The sequence below is a fragment of the Micromys minutus genome (assembly GCF_963924665.1).
Source record: "Micromys minutus genome assembly, chromosome: 8".
Classification (NCBI taxonomy): Eukaryota; Metazoa; Chordata; class Mammalia; order Rodentia; family Muridae; genus Micromys; species Micromys minutus.
The window spans coordinates 24,831,241-24,847,179 of record NC_137977.1 but is presented as its reverse complement, the minus strand read 5'-3'; the positions used below and the strand labels follow the sequence as shown (position 1 = coordinate 24,847,179).

At 40.5% G+C, this 15,939-nt stretch overlaps 2 protein-coding genes across 3 annotated transcripts; both read left to right on the top strand.

Annotated features, from left to right (window-relative positions):
• The first annotated feature begins 393 nt into the window (after nt 1-393).
• Nucleotides 394-2,588, top strand: TAF7 (TATA-box binding protein associated factor 7). Of its 2 annotated transcripts, none has more exons than XM_080919732.1 (2): nt 394-434; nt 1,040-2,588. In XM_080919732.1, exon 2 carries the CDS (start codon nt 1,101-1,103, stop codon nt 2,124-2,126), a length of 1,026 nt encoding a protein of 341 aa, XP_080775858.1. In that variant the 5' UTR covers nt 394-434; nt 1,040-1,100; the 3' UTR covers nt 2,127-2,588. The 2 variants fall into 2 exon arrangements, with proteins under 2 accessions (XP_080775858.1, XP_080775857.1); XM_080919731.1 differs by having other exon boundaries at nt 400-607.
• A 3,758-nt stretch (nt 2,589-6,346) lies between these two features.
• Nucleotides 6,347-7,237, top strand: LOC308423519 (mitochondrial ornithine transporter 2-like; the record flags this gene model as incomplete). Its single annotated transcript, XM_080920241.1, has 1 exon — nt 6,347-7,237. The coding sequence occupies exon 1, from the start codon at nt 6,440-6,442 to the stop codon at nt 7,235-7,237; it is 798 nt and encodes a 265-aa protein (XP_080776367.1). The 5' UTR covers nt 6,347-6,439.
• Nucleotides 7,238-15,939: the final 8,702 nt, after the last annotated feature.

The following is a 15,939-nucleotide window of genomic DNA, read 5'->3' as shown; positions in this document are numbered from 1 at the left end:
ACATTTTACTTTGTGATGTTTCCAACGCTTTTGGCGGAGGCCGACTGGGTATGCAAAGATGCTTTCTGCAGGGACGCCGTTTATCTCTGACAATTACTCTACAAACTGTCCCAACCCACGACTTCATTAAAATGCTGTCTTAGGGTGTAAGCTTATGTTTTGCTTTTTGGAATCTTCATCTTTCATTTCCAATCAAGGCTTTTCTGGAAACACTAATTTTAATCTTATACGGGGCCAAGTTCTCACGAGAAGACGTAATCACGGGATGACGTAATTGCGAGAATGCGCCTGCGCGCGCCGCGCCGCTAGTACTTCCGGAAGAGCGGCGGCCGGCCCCTCCGCGTCTACTTCCGGTCGGTGACGTCAGCCGCATCTGCTGCCGTTCTATGACATAGCACTTTCTTTCCTTTTCTTCAGCGTGAGCGGAGACCTGGGTGAGTGGCGGTGTGGCGCGGTTTGGTGCTATGGCTCCTGAGCCGTTTCGTTTTTAACGCTCAGGTCGCCTTGCTGGGCGGCTGAAAGCGCGGAGAAGCCGTAAGGCAGACGCGCCGCTCCCCGCTGCTTTGCTCAGGCCGAAAAAAGCTGAGTTCATAGTCGCCGGTGAACTGTAAGTACCCGAGTCGGGAGTTTACTTTAAATATCTTATTGGGGATTGTCTGCTTGACTGGCTGGCTGTCTAAAATCCTGGGATTGACTGCCAGATTGACTACCTAAAACCCCTCAGGCGCTGCTGTTTTCTTTGTTCACATGATGCAGCAAAAGACTCAGCTCAGCCCAGCCCTCAGGCGCTGCTGTTTTCTTTGCTGTCCACGTGACGCAGCTGCGCCATCTAGAGGCTCTAGTGTGGTATTGCATCTAGTAGACGAGTGAATTTAACAGGGACACTGCCAAAGTGTGTAGAGATTAGAATTGGGACTTAATTAAAAATTAAGACAAAATAGGAACTAGTTGGTGATCCACTTAGTTGCTGTTTAACTTATAACTCGTTAATTAAGAATTTAAGATTCTTAGTAACATTGCCCATTTTTCACTGTTGTAGGAGCTGGCACTTTTTAGTGCAGCAAGTGTTCACTGGAGAAGTAACTCAAAAGGAATTAAAGATGAGTAAGAGCAAAGATGACGCACCTCATGAACTAGAGAGCCAGTTTATCTTACGATTGCCCCCAGAATATGCCGCTACTGTGAGGAGGGCCGTGCAGTCTGGGCACGTCAACCTGAAAGACAGACTGAGCATTGAGTTACACCCTGATGGGCGTCATGGAATTGTCAGAGTGGATCGAGTGCCCTTGGCTGCAAAATTGGTAGATTTGCCTTGTGTTACGGAAAGCTTAAAAACCATTGATAAGAAAACCTTTTACAAGACGGCTGATATCTCCCAGATGCTTGTAGCCACAGTAGATGGTGACCTATACCCTCCTGTGGAGGAGCCAGCTGCCACTGCTGATCCCAAAGCAAATAAGAAGAAAGATAAGGACAAAGAGAAAAAGTTTGTTTGGAACCATGGAATTACTCTACCTCTAAAAAATGTCAGAAAGAGAAGGTTCCGGAAGACAGCAAAGAAGAAGTACATTGAGTCTCCAGATGTGGAAAAAGAAGTGAAGCGCCTGCTGAGTACGGATGCAGAAGCTGTCAGTACTCGTTGGGAGATAATTGCTGAAGATGAAACAAAGGAGACAGAAAATCAAGGCCTTGATATCTCCTCTCCAGGAATGTCTGGCCACAGGCAGGGCCATGACTCACTAGAGCATGATGAGCTTCGAGAGATATTCAATGACCTCAGCAGCAGCAGTGAAGATGAAGAAGATGTAAACATCATTGACACCGAGGAAGATCTGGAGAGACAGCTACAAGACAAGCTAAATGAATCAGACGAACAACACCAAGAAAATGAAGGAACCAATCAGTTGGTTATGGGAATTCAGAAGCAGATTGATAACATTAAAGGCAAGCTCCAAGAAACCCAAGACCGGGCAAAGCGCCAGGAGGATCTCATCATGAAGGTAGAAAACCTGGCTCTCAAGAACAGGTTTCAAGCTGTTCTGGATGAGCTCAAACAAAAGGAAGACCGGGAAAAGGAGCAGCTTAGCTCCTTGCAGGAAGAACTGGAATCACTTCTGGAGAAGTGAGAATGTTGACTTTAGTCTTTAGACTTGTCAGCGTAAGAACAATTTATTTTCAGAGTAAGCTCTTGAAGTATTTTTTCCTTTGAAATATTCTTATTCCCTGTAATGCTAGGAGTTTTGTTAAATTCTGTTGATTTCAGAACTAGGGTGGTGGGTTTTCATTCTTTAAAAAATAGGATTGTATAGGCAGGTTTGTTGTAGGGAAGGTACAAGTAAGATTAGTGAAATAAAAGCACTTTGAACTTCTAATCACTTCGCCATAGGTCTTTATTACAATTTGTTTTCTAAAAGTTTCTAGTCCTATTTTTTGGTGCTAAGATCAGTAAGAAGCTATCCTATAGGCAATGGAGTTGATATTTTTAAAAGAAATATATTTTTTTTACCTCCTCAGCAAGTTTCTATGTTATAGAAATGCAAGTTTTTTCATAAAAGTTTTTTTTTTTTTTATACAATAAAAGCTACTAATTTTCACTTTGTTTTATTTTGTTCTTCAATGAATACTGAAAGTTGTGGGTTCATGGAGTTTAATGACTGGGGGTGTGGCTCAAGATACATGTTGTTCTTTTGACGTTTTAGGAAAAAGAATACACCAGGTTAGGAAATGGAGAAATTCATCTTTGCGTTATATATTAAAGTTCAAGTCCACCTACTCCATCTGGAGGTTTGCAAACAGTGGGTCCAGAACCTTAAATTATCCTAGTTTTCATTAATGGATATCTGTCTTTATCTGCTTATTAAGCACTAAGGTTATTTGTAAAATACTGGAAGCAGTTAAATAGCCATTATCAGGTAAACTATTACACTTGCTTAGATCAAGATTATATTTTTAACTATTGCCAATTTGATTGCTATAATTATTTAATAGACTGTTCATGTTGTTTCATTAGTATTTCTCACTATGAAAGCCTGTATCCTGGTCTGGTATTTTAAAATTTCATACACAATTTTTCTTTGAGGCATTTAATGTTTTACAAATAGGAGGGGGTGTTTTTGGGGAAAAAACCCAGATTGGTAAGGTGTATAGTTAAAATTAATTTCTATCTCATTGGTTGGCAAAGCTTCAGTTTAAAAGTAGTTGCTTCATAAATCAAAATTTGAAATTTCTATTAAAAACAGTAAAGTGTTTAAAATTTAAAAATCAGTTTTTAAGACTTCAAGTCTAGAATCATTCTTAATGCTTAGAGGCTTCAGAAGGCAATTTTTCTCAAGTTTTCCTTGAGTTTTCACAAGCTCATGACTGCAGTGCAGCTTAAGAAAGATTCCCTTAATATCTGGCTTTAGAGTGTTATGGTCATAAAGTATGTTTTCTTAATAAAGTGGAGGGTAAAAAATTCTAAGTATATTTAAGGTATTTTTACCACACTTAAAGAACTGACACCAGAGAAGACACAGTATTTAAACAGTTTTTACTAAGATCTTGGTACAGGTGATGCCTAAACACTATCAGTATTGGAAGGGAAGGATGTTGGATGCACTTTTTTTCTTAACAGAATATTCTACTGGTCTGGTCCTCTTTCAGTTACTAGCTCTACTTGGATCCTCAAGTCTGTAAGACTAGCATGAATTTTAGATTTAGTATACTCAGTTGTGTCCTGGAAATACTAAAAAGCTGCCCCCTGGCAAGCCAAGTATGAGTTTGAAATGGAAGTCATCTAACCACTTTCATTGAGAACTTGCCTTCTGTTTCACTACTGACAGCTGCCAGAGCATCTGAAGTGCCAAACTAGTTTTAACAGTGTGAGGTCAAGGCATACTAGTACATATCATAGATCAGTGATTTGATTGGTTGTGTAATTTTTTTTGGGGGGGGGTGGGGCATGTAGTTTGTAGCTTAATCTGTTTGCTTCTACTTCTCTGAAACGGAGGCCATTGTATTACCAGCCTCACAGGGATATTGGACTGACTTAAATCATAAGACAGGCTTACTTATAACAGTACCTGGAATATGGTAAGTGAACAGTGAACAAAGAAACCTTACCACTTACCAGACAGGATCACAATAGGCATTAAATGGTCTTGAATTAAAGAGTGATAGAGATGAGAGTAAAAAAAAAAAAAAATTATTTTGTTTCGCTGTATCTCAGTATGGCCTTGAACTCAGTTCTTTTGTCTCAGTCAAGTACTTGGACTACAGGTGTGCATGGTCAGGCCTGGCTTAGGAAACGGCTGTTTTCATTAGGTTTTGTTTCAGATTCAACAAAGGCTCAAACTTTATTTTGGAAGGTTTATTTATAATATCTACAGCATAAAAATTGACTCAACTTACTCCTGTAGCTTTTTTGTTTGCTTCTGGACATCTTTGTATTAATATTAAAAATGGCATAAGGAGTGATAATCTGTTACATAAAATTTAAAAATGATGAAGATTGAGATCCAATCCTGCATTCTCATGAGAGATTCACTTTTCTTGTGCACAAGGAATATGGTATAGAGATGAACATTTTTCAGTGTTTCTGGGTTCATAAGCAAATTGTGCTTTTTTTCCCCCACTGTGTGTGTGTGTGTGTGTGTGTGTGTGTGTGTGTGTGTGTGTGTGTTTGTTTGTTGGTTGGTGCCGGGCCTTGGAAATGCTAGGTAATTGCTGTCACTGAGCTGCATATAGATTAAGAGGTATCATCTCATGCCTTTATTTGGTGTGTAAAAACATTACATTTATGCAGTTTTTAATGCAAAAGTTATGATTTTGTTATATAGACCCCTTAGACTTGTCTGACAATATGAATGGTTTTATTAGTATGTAAATCTGTCTTTTTCATTTTTTTTTTCAAATGTTAGCCACTACTGATAATAACTAGCTGTAAGAAAAGGAACTCATTAATGTCCGTGTTCAGAGTTCTTGATACCTGAGATCTTTATCTTTTGAAGCCATCTCACAAAGACTAGAAAGTTTTTTTTTTTTTTATGTAAGTTGAATCAATGGAGGCCCCAACTCAAAATGCTCAGGTTAAGAGGTGAACATTAGCTGAAAAGGAATTTGTGTGCAAACTTATGTATTTACCGTAGGAACTGTTAAGTCAGTGTTTAGGCATATTTGAGATTAGATTAGGTTCTGGAGAGATGACCCCTGGGTTAAGAGCAGTTGCATCTCTTACAGAGGACCCAGGTTAGGTTTACAGTGCTTATATGGTGCCTTACAACCAATTATAAGTCTAACTCTAGGGGATTCAACCCTCTTCTGATTTCCATGGTGCATATACATGCAAATTTGTAAGATCTTTAAAAAAATCTTAGATTATTTTCTCTAAAGAAAAGTTATCTCAGAGAAAAGAATTCCAGTGTCAACAATTGGACATTTTCCAAAGAAAAGGCCATCTGTTGGGAACAAAAGCAGCCTACCTCTTAAACATGTACAATCTGAATTTTAATGTCACTGTTTTTGAGACAGGGTCTCTGTAGTTAGTCCTTTTGGGACTGTCCCTGTAGTTCAGTCTGTCTCTGCTCGGGATTAAAGGCGTGCGCCAGGCTAAAGGGAAGCTAATCAAAAACATTTCAGTACACTGGCCGCAGATTTGGTTACACCTCCAAAATAGTGTGTTGGCGGAACTCCAACTCCTGCCTTACCTGTCCCAGAGAAGAGCATCTGCTGTGGGATGTTTTGTGCCGGGGACTCAAATGTAGCAGTTTCCAAGTAGTTTGTCTTTATTAATTATTCATTTTTGAGGTAGAGTTTCATTATATCTATATATCCCAGGCTGGCCTCAAACTCACTGCTCTCTGCTTGAATGTTGGAGTTAAAGATTATGTGGCTCCTAATATGGCCTGTCTTCTCTTTGAAAGCACTGTTCTGCTAAGTTGTACCCTTAACATCCAGATTGGATCAACTGAGAACACTTCCTGTGTCCTTTTTCGTGGTTAAGAAATAAGGAAAACGAACCCAGAGAATCATCCTTTTATCTTCAACTCGCTGTGGTACTGAGGGTGAAACAGCTATAGTTCACCCAGCTCCAGTAAGGCATCTTCCTTCTAGGTATTTATGGGAGAAGTGGCCGTATCACAACCACTGGAAGTTCTGCCTTTGCCCTCCGGCACAGTGGGGTGCTCGAGGATGCGCGTGCCTGGGGGTTATTTCCTAGCGGCCGGCCGGAATGTGCGGTGGCCCACGGCTTTGACTTGAGTAGCCTTGACAAGGAGACAGAGGTCCGCAGCAGCCAGCCATGGGCGCCTACAGAGACTTCGCTTCTGGAGACACCCTCGGGAGTGTGGACGAACATGAAATCCACCCTGCCATCCAAGCCGCCATAGACCTCACTGCGGGCGCAGCAGGGGGCGCAGCGTGTGTGCTGACCGGGCAGCCCTTTGACACCATAAAAGTAAAGATGCAGACGTTTCCCCACATGTACAAAGGCCTCGCTGACTGCTTCCTAAAGACATACAACCAAGTGGGCTTCCCGGGCCTTTACAGGGGAACCAGTCCTGCATTGCTAGCCTATGTCACCCAGGGCTCTATCCTATTCATGTGCTTTGGCTTTTGCCAACAGTTTGTCAGGAAAGTGGCTAGAGTGGAGCAGAGTGCAGAGTTGAACGACTTGGAAACTGCCACTGCTGGGTCGCTGGCTTCTGCATTTGCTGCGCTGGCCCTCTGCCCCACGGAGCTTGTCAAGTGTCGGCTGCAGACCATGCATGAAATGAAGATGTCAGGGAAGATAGCAGACAGCTATAACACAATTTGGTCTATGGTTAAGAGTATCTTCCTGAAGGATGGTCCCTTAGGCTTCTATCGTGGACTCTCGACCACTCTTGCTCAGGAAATACCTGGCTATTTCTTCTACTTTGGGGGCTATGAAATCAGTCGATCATTTTTTGCATCAGGAGGATCAAAGGATGAACTAGGTCCTGTCCCTTTGATGTTAAGTGGAGGCTTTGCCGGGATCTGTCTCTGGCTTATCATATTTCCAGTGGACTGCATGAAATCCAGAATCCAGGTTCTTTCTATGTTTGGGAAGCCTGCAGGATTAATCGAAACCTTTATAAATGTTGTGAGAAATGAAGGAATATTAGCCTTGTATTCTGGATTGAAAGCCACTCTGATTCGAGCTATCCCTTCCAATGCTGCTCTATTTCTGGTTTATGAATACAGCAGAAAGATGATGATGAACGTGGTGGAAGAATACTGAAGTGTGTTGATGAATCCTTGTCTGAGCACGTGAATGCGAGGACCACAGCTCTACGTGTCAAAGAGTTCAAGACCAACATGGAGTTATCTTTGGGAATTCTGGGTTTGTCTTCCCTTCTTCAAATCTCAAACCTTGCAGAGATATCTTTATATCACATGGTTTCTTCCTGCAATCCTACTGAAATAGGAAAATCACTACTTCTGCTGGTGGTGGCATCTACAGGGTGAATCCGAGACTCTATGTACTTAATCCCAATTATCAGGGCTTCTACATAAATCTGTATATGCATCCTGAATGGTTTTGTGTTGTGAGTGAAACATGAATTGGTGCTCTGTTTAGTCTCAAGTATCACTAAAATAGCTTCAGTTGATCATGTTTCATGTATATAGGTATTGCTTAATTTATTCAAGATATGGGTTATAGTTTAAGACCTGTTTAAGGTTCACTGCACTGGGCTGTTAAGGTTTTTAAAGTCTTTAGGTGACCACCAAAATATTTATGTTATTTCTAAGAGAATGTGCCTGTGTACCAGCATGGCTCCTGCTTTCGAGTAAAACATACTGGATTTTCTGTGCTATCCTTAAATAGTGTGGTTAAAGAGTAGTTATATTTTACCTGCAGTAGCATTGTTAGTTGTGGCTATGAGTATCAGGAAAGACTTAGGAAAGCTGTGCAGTCTTTACCAGAACTAAGTTCCTCATTCTCCCCTTCCAGAGGAGCCAGACTTGAGATTGAGGAAGGAGCTAAAGGGATGGGGTTATCTACTGTGTTTTGATCCAGGCAGATGAAGAGAGTTCTAAAAACTCTTTGCCTCTGAGTCCTGGTCTGAACAGGAATTGAGTGTTGGGTTGGTTCATTTTGGGTCACTCATCATTCTCTGCACCATCACCCATTTCCCCAGAAAACAGTAAAGAAGGCAAGAATAGGTTTTGTTCTGTTTGGTGACAGAGTGAGAGTCCTACCAGGTGAAGTCATCACTTAGGACTAGTGTGCACATAGTAGTAACATTATCACAGTAAGCAATGTGAGAGGGGTGACTTACTCTTGAAGTTCACCTTGGGTCCATAACTGCTTGCAGTACAGTCAGTGTTATAGCTTTCTAAATTTGGTTCTAGTGGTCAGCGAACTTTGATGACTGGATGTCACAATATAAAACAATGAACCACAAGAAAAGCCATTTTACTAAACTCTATGTATGCATATAAGCACAGACACAATCTCCCAGTAAAACTCCCAAACACACCCAAACAAGATGAAAGTCCCCCTCCCCAAATTATAATTCAATTTACCCCAACAGACTTGAAATTAAGCATATGTTTATGGACCACATGATTTTAGAGTCATTCTTTATACCAATAAAGCAAGCTTCATCTTTCTGTGTTGCTACAAGACCAACAGGGTCTTTTCAGCAACAGGTGTTAATACCTGTAGAGTTTCAAGAAGGTGAGGTACCAGTTTAATAATACAGAGCATGTATGTCCTGTGCTTGGCCCCCAGCTTCCCTTTTAAAACCCATTAAGCCATTGTGGTAACTCCAAACTATAGTTTCAAATGCAAGATTCAGGGAAATTAGAAGCTGACAAATAAGGGCTGCTGGGGACAGCAAAAGATTTTGCTTGGATCTATAGTTGTTTTTTTTCCCCCCATATATTTTCTTCTAGTCCAAACCATTTGCTATTTTAAAGTTGTTTCTGTGTTTAAGTTACATGCACCACACTTTTTAGTTAGTGTATTCCTCCGGCAGACTTTGTTTCTCACATGTTATGCATTAAAAATTTAAATGACTTCAGTAAAATCATATGAGGCAAGCAACAGTGAATGCTGAATAGAAGGAAAAAATAGAAAAGCTTTTCAAATTTTATTAACCCTGGGTTTAACTTTTGGGTACATTTTGTATTGTTTCAGACCTCTAGACAGCAGTAAGATATGAACAGTGGAGGGTCAAATTCTATTGTCTAATCTTAACTCTGAGGCAACAGGAAGCCTGAGCCAACACACAGTTATGAGACCAGGTCATGAGATCCTGTGAGTAGGTCTTTTGACCAAGATTATGAGAAATCCTGGTTTGAGCAGTTAATCTAAATGAGACCAACCTTCTACCAATTGAAAGGAAAGATGGGTAATGTGACCATGTGACACAGAAAAAGGTAAAATACCACAACTGGAGATCCTCAGTCATTTCACTCGGGTCTGTGAGAGCAAATATTTATTCTTAATAAACTTCACTTTATTCTAATGAGTTTGGCTTGCTGAGACTATGTGCATCTTGTAACAATCCCAGTGAGAATGTAAGAACAGAAGATATGCTTGTAATGGGACACAGATGCTCTGGAATTTTAAGGAAACATTGACCTTTCCCATAAGTAGAGGTCAACTCTGACCCCCTTGGATACCACTCTGCCTTGCACTAATAGAAAAACAAATCTATCTTGCTTTTCTTATCTTCCCTCCTTTTCATAGGTTGCTTTTCTTAAGCACAAAAGTCCCAAGCTTTCCACAGGCACACCAGAAAACTTCCTTCCTTCCCCATGCCAAGACAACTCTATTAAGACTTGAAACCAAGGGGAATGGAGTTTGACAGCTTCCAGTAATAAAACAAACAAACAAACAAATAAACAAAAAAACTCCTGGCTTTAACAGCTTTTTATATTCTATTCTCCCCTTTTTTCCCACCATTTATAATTTTATCAGTCCCCCTTTCATTTCCAAGGGCTGGGTGTTTGGTTGTAAAATGTAACAGGATCATCTCTATCACTCATCATTTGTGGATGCCTCCCATTTTACATTTTCTTCTTTGTCTGCCCAAGGATGAACTTTCAGGTACCAATACCAAGAATCTCTCTCTCATTCTCCTTCAGCTTCCCTTGCCTTGGCCTTTAGCTTCCACTTTTCTATAAACTCCCATTTCTAGAAGTGTCTGACTATTGTTTTATGTATACGTCCTCTCTTAATTCCTTTGTGAGTGAGGGCAAAGATTTCCATTTTACCCTCTAAATTCAAGGTTAGGACTCTTTTCCTGATGTATGACACAGCTTTGGGCACGGCACATTCCTCCACAGGAGCCAGGCTCCTTGCTTTTGTCCTGTTCCTAATGCAAGAACTCCATTGGTCCAGTATCAGGATATTTAATGCAAAGTTTTGGAAATGGTCAAGATGTCCACTTTAAGTTCATACCTAGCTCCCAAATGGTCTTTAGGTTATTTTGAGGGTATCCTTAAAGGACTATGTTCCTGACCAAATTATCACCATTTATTGCAAGTGGAACCAATTTCATTGTCCATACTGTCAAGAGGATCTCTGAAATCACTTACTCTGGAGAATGCCTAAGACTACTTTTCTTTCCTTGGTTGGTTTATATGACACTATCTGTTGGCTGCCTATTTATTTAAGGATATCAGACCTCAATTTAATGCCTTAATCTCTTCCCATTGTTCAACATGGGACCTACCAAATTTATGTGGGCTCGATGATGTAAAGGTCCACTTTCTCCTTTCCCCAGTCTCTGGATGCAGAATTAAAAACTCTAAGTGGCTTCTCTGCCATAAAAAGGAATTCTATAAAGAACTGACAAGTAAGTCTTCAGCCACACAACCCTGAACATAGCCAAAACTAAGCCAAGTAAAGCCAGTTTTTTGGAAGGTAGAATTGATAAGGAGATACAGGGCAGTATTAAAGATGGGGTATATTTCTTACACCTGATACTTGAGGGTAGAGATGAGGCCCCAAGGTGTGTTATCATAGGGATAGCTGATAGAGAAGGTGATACCAACTCATGGTGAGAACTAAATATCTGTTTGAGGTGGGAGACACCCAAACCAAATTACAGGGGAGCCAATTTTCTATTGGAGATAAAAACATTCAACTTATGGTGAAACCTAAAGGCAACCCCAGAAGAGAGTTGTTTTTATTTTTTTTTGGGGGGGGGGAGAGGAACAAGAGCTCTTTCCTCCTACTTGTTTTGGTGAGACCCTGTCTTAGTTAGGGTTTCCATCGTTGTGAAGAGACACCATGACCAAGGCAATTCTTATAAACAACATTTAATTTGGGCTGGATTACAGTTTCAGAGGTTCAGTCCATTATCATCAAGGTGGGAAGCATGGCAGCATCCAGGCAGGGCATGGTGCTGGAAAAGCTCAGAGTTCCATATCTTGTTTCAAAGGCAAACAGAAGACTGGCTCTTCTAGGCAGCTAGGAGGAAGGTCTCAAGGCCCACCCCCATAGTGACACACTTCCTTCAACAAGGTCACACTGCCTAATAGTGCCACTCTTTGGTTTAAGCATATTTAAACCACCATAGACCCCCTCAAACAGCTCTTTATAGCACTGGACACATCCTGAGAAACTAGAATCAACTTGATCGTCAAAGTTTAAAGAAAATTATTTTTCTCTTAAAATATGGCCTAACACTGAAGGTGGAAAGATGTTCCTTATATTCCTCTTAAGAGACTGCCCCTTTCTTCAATTGGATTCTATTTTACATGATTTATTCTTCGGAGGAAGCCTGCTTTACCATTTAACACTTCTCATTAATTCAAACTACAGTGAGAAATTAAGTAAAATCTGGCTTTATGGAATGAAAATTATTAGACAATTTAAAGTTAAAAATAAATTTCAAAGGAGTATTTCAGGACCATGTGTCTTTCAGGTTGATTTTTTTCTTCTTTAGTTTAAAAAGGCATTCATTTGAAGGTGAAAATGACCTGGAAGACAAACTATTGAACAGAACTAATGATCCGAACATGTGAGGATGCCGGTGCTCCAGATCTTGCCTGCACCACTGGCTTTTTTTTTCACTTCACCACTGTTCTTCTGGTCTTTTAGGAAAAGATAACTAATCATCAATAGGTTCGTCAATCCACCAAAGAAATAGATGCCTTTTAGGGGATAAATAAAAGGAGTCAAGAGGTTTGTACTGTCAGGTTTTGTGTCAATTTGACTCAAGCTGGATTTATCAAAGAGAAAGGAGCCTCCCTTGAGGAAATGCCTCCATGAGATCCAACTGGAAGGCATTTTCTGAGTGACCAAGGGTGCAAGGACCCATTGTGGGTGGTGCCATCTTTGGGCTGGTAGTGCTGGGTTCTATAAGCAAGCAAGCTGAGCAAGCCAGAGGAAGCAAGCCAGTAAGTAACATCCCTCCATGGCCTCTGCATCAGCTTCTGCTCCCTGACCTGCTTGAGTTCCAGTCCTGACGAACAGCAATGTGGAACTGTAAGATGAATAAACCCTTTCCCTCCCAACTTGCTTTTTGATCATGTTTGTGTACTAAGACAAATTTGTACCAGCATATTGGGATATTTCTATGACAACCTGACCATGTTTGGGGAGGACTGTGGAAAGACTTTGGGACTTCGAGCTAGAAGAGCCATTTCGATATTAAGAGCTCTGTGAAATGTTCTGTAGGAGCCTGGAAGATGATGTTGAGAACAGTGCAACGATGGAGGCCTGGCTTGTGAAATTTCAGAGGGAAGCTTAAAGACTCTTATTAAGGCTGTTGCAGCTTTGATTGTGAAAATTCTGTGGTTTTGGTTAGCTGAAGCTAAAGAATCAGCTGTGATTAACAAGATACTAGAACTACTAAAACAAAACCTTTTGCACCACTGGAACTATTGATGTTGGTCAGCTGGAGCTAAGAAATTAGTGGTGATTAAGAAGGAACCATCACCATTGAGGTGAAATCTTCTAGGAACTGTTTTCTGAGAGTATAAATAGACTGTATTCCAGAGATAGCCAAGGCTGTGCAAGAGTCACCCAGGTGGTACTGGTTTTGAAGGAATGAAAGGGTCATGAAAAGCAGCTGAGGCTAGGCACCATGAGAGGCCATGGAAGGCTACTGGTGAAGGTGCAGCCTCAGTTGCAATTAATGGTCTAATACTGAAGGGGTCATGCAAAGGAGTTGAGGCTCCATGAAGAGAGCCTATGAAAAGCTATCAGTGAAGCCGAGTTGTAGTGGAAGACCCCAATGTATTGGAGATGCTAGTACCATGGGATGATCACCAAGAATAGCAGAGGTAGTAGAGTAGATCAACTTGAACTTAAAAGTGCTGCAGAGGGAAGAGCTGGAGAAGTGACACCAGCCCTTTGGATGAACCCAGAAGATCATGTCTGGATCCCAGACATTGAAACAAGAAGCTATAACATTGAAGTTTCCTTGGAGACCTCAAGATGTTCAAGATGTCAGAGCCTTGGGCTATCTGCTGAGGAAAACTACTAATTGGAGTGGAACCAGCCCAGGAGAAAGAAGTTTGTTGAAATCAACAAAGATGAAAAGGGAGTGGAGATCTGCAAACCATTTTAACATCAGACATGAAGATGTTTGGAGTTTTTCCAGCTGTTTCTTGTCCTGCCTTAGGGATTATAGTTAAGTGATTGGATAAATCTCAGAAGAGACTGAACTTTTAACATTGTTGAGACTTCTATAGACAATGGGGGCTTTGGATGTTGGACAAAATGTACTTTTTAATTATGCTGTGTTCAGGTATAGCCCCCATAGACTCATGTGTTTGAACAAGCCTATGAGGGCCAAGGAGTAGAACGTGGTGGTTTGTATATGGTCAGCCAACAGAGGGGCACTTTTAGAAGGTGTGGCCCTGTAGGAGTAGGTGTGTTACTGTGGGTGTGAGCCATCACCCTAGCTATCAGCCTTCAAATGAAGATCTAGAACTCTCAACTCTTAGCTCCTCCTATACCATGCCTGCCTGGATGCTGCTATGTTTCCACCTTGATGGTAATGGATTGAACCTTTGAACCTGTAAACCAGCCCCAATTAAATATTGTCCTTATAAGAGTTACCTTGGTCATGGTGTCTGTTCATAGCAATAAAACCCTAACTAAGACAATAGCAAAGACAATTCTTAACAATCAAAGAACTTCTTGGGGAATCACAGTCCCTGGCCTGAAGCTATATTACAGAGCAATTGTAATAAAACAGCATGGTTCTGGAACAGAGACAGACACGTTGATAAACAGAATAGAACTGAAGACCCAGAAAAGAACTCACTCACTTATGGAGACTTGATCTTTAACAAAGAAGCCAAAAATATACAATGGAAAAAGAAAACATCTTCAAAAAATGGTATTGGTCTAACTGGTAGTTGGCATGTAGAAAAATGAAAATAGATCTATATTTGTCACCTTGCACAAGGCTCAAGTCCAAGAGGATCAAGGACCTCAACATAAAATCAAATACACTGAATCTAATAGAACAGAAAGTGGGAAAGAGCTTCAAACTCATCGGAGGGTGTTTGTGTGTGTAGACTTCTTAAACAGAAATCCAATGGCTCAGGCTCTAAGATCAATAATTGATATGTGTGACCTCATGAAACTGAAACACTTCTGTAAGGCAAAGGACACAGTCCACAAGAATCTTTTTAAGTTTACAAAAATTTTTTTTGTAAAGCATGAACAATCTTTAAGTAGACTCAGGGAAGACAAAAACCTTCTGTGGAGCAGAAGGGGCAAGAGGGGCTTCTTCCCTCTATCCAGAAAGGTGGATGTACATATTTTTAGCATAATGAGAATCATCTATAAGTCTGTACTTAAAAGACAACCAAGAAAACTTAAAATATTGCATTTGTTATTATGAGAGTGGATTGTATAGTGGAATGTTTTATTAGAGCTAGGCAAATAATTTATCAGAACTCAATGAATCGGTGTTAGAACTCTGAATGTTTTGTCCTAATATAACAGTAATGTATATGTGTATTACAGTAACATAGTGAGGGGAATTAATCTGAAGCACTTTCCTTTTATGTACCTTAAATCACTTTCCTATCACCATTCAAGTTTTTCACATCTTCCAACCTTCACAACTTGCATTTACCAACTTCAAAACATTTTTCTTAGACCCTAAAACAGTTCTTAGATCCTCATAACTTAAGCTTTTATATTCTCAGACCATACATAACTTTTAAATCATTTTCCTATCCAATTATTGACGGCGAGAAATAGGTGATTGATTTTTGGGAGCAGTCACTGCTAAGTGAGTCTCTTTAGATAAAAAAAAAAAAATAGCAAAAATTTACATCTGAAACCTTTTTTTAAAACCACGAAGCCTCTGAAACCCATTTATCTTTTATCATGAAGCCTGTGAGCAGGACAATCCTATTTGCCTTTCTAATAAGAGATCTTATAGTTTTAACACGCTAATTAATTGACTAATGAACTAATGTGGTGGATCACCATGGGGTAAGGTGCTAGTTGACTGTTCTCTGGCTGACAGGCTACAATTAGCTTAGCTGTCAATGTGATTCAGAAAACTGAGAAGGAAAAATTATAATCTAGATGGCATATATTATTTAAAATGATGCAGACTAGTCCATAGTCTGCTACCCAAGCACTTTTCCCAGGTTTCTGTGGTCTCCATCATAACACAGGCAGCAGCAGTCTGGCCATCAGTTCCAGAAGATGAGAGGCCTTTTTTTTTTCCCTGTGGAGGAGGAACATGGGGGAGATACACTCACCTTGTCTTAGGTAACATGAGACAATTAACTCTCTGCTCTCCTCTGTACCCTGGCAGGCAGGCATTGGGGTAGTCTTGCCCAGTGGTTGGCATACTATAATCCAGGCGGAGTTCTTTGTCACTGTGCACATATCTTCTTGGAGACCTTGGTGGGGTCACTGTTAGGATTTGAGAGTCTCTGTCACAGTAAGTTTAAACATTTAATGCCATATTTAGCATATCTTTGACAGGTTTGAGAGCTAGT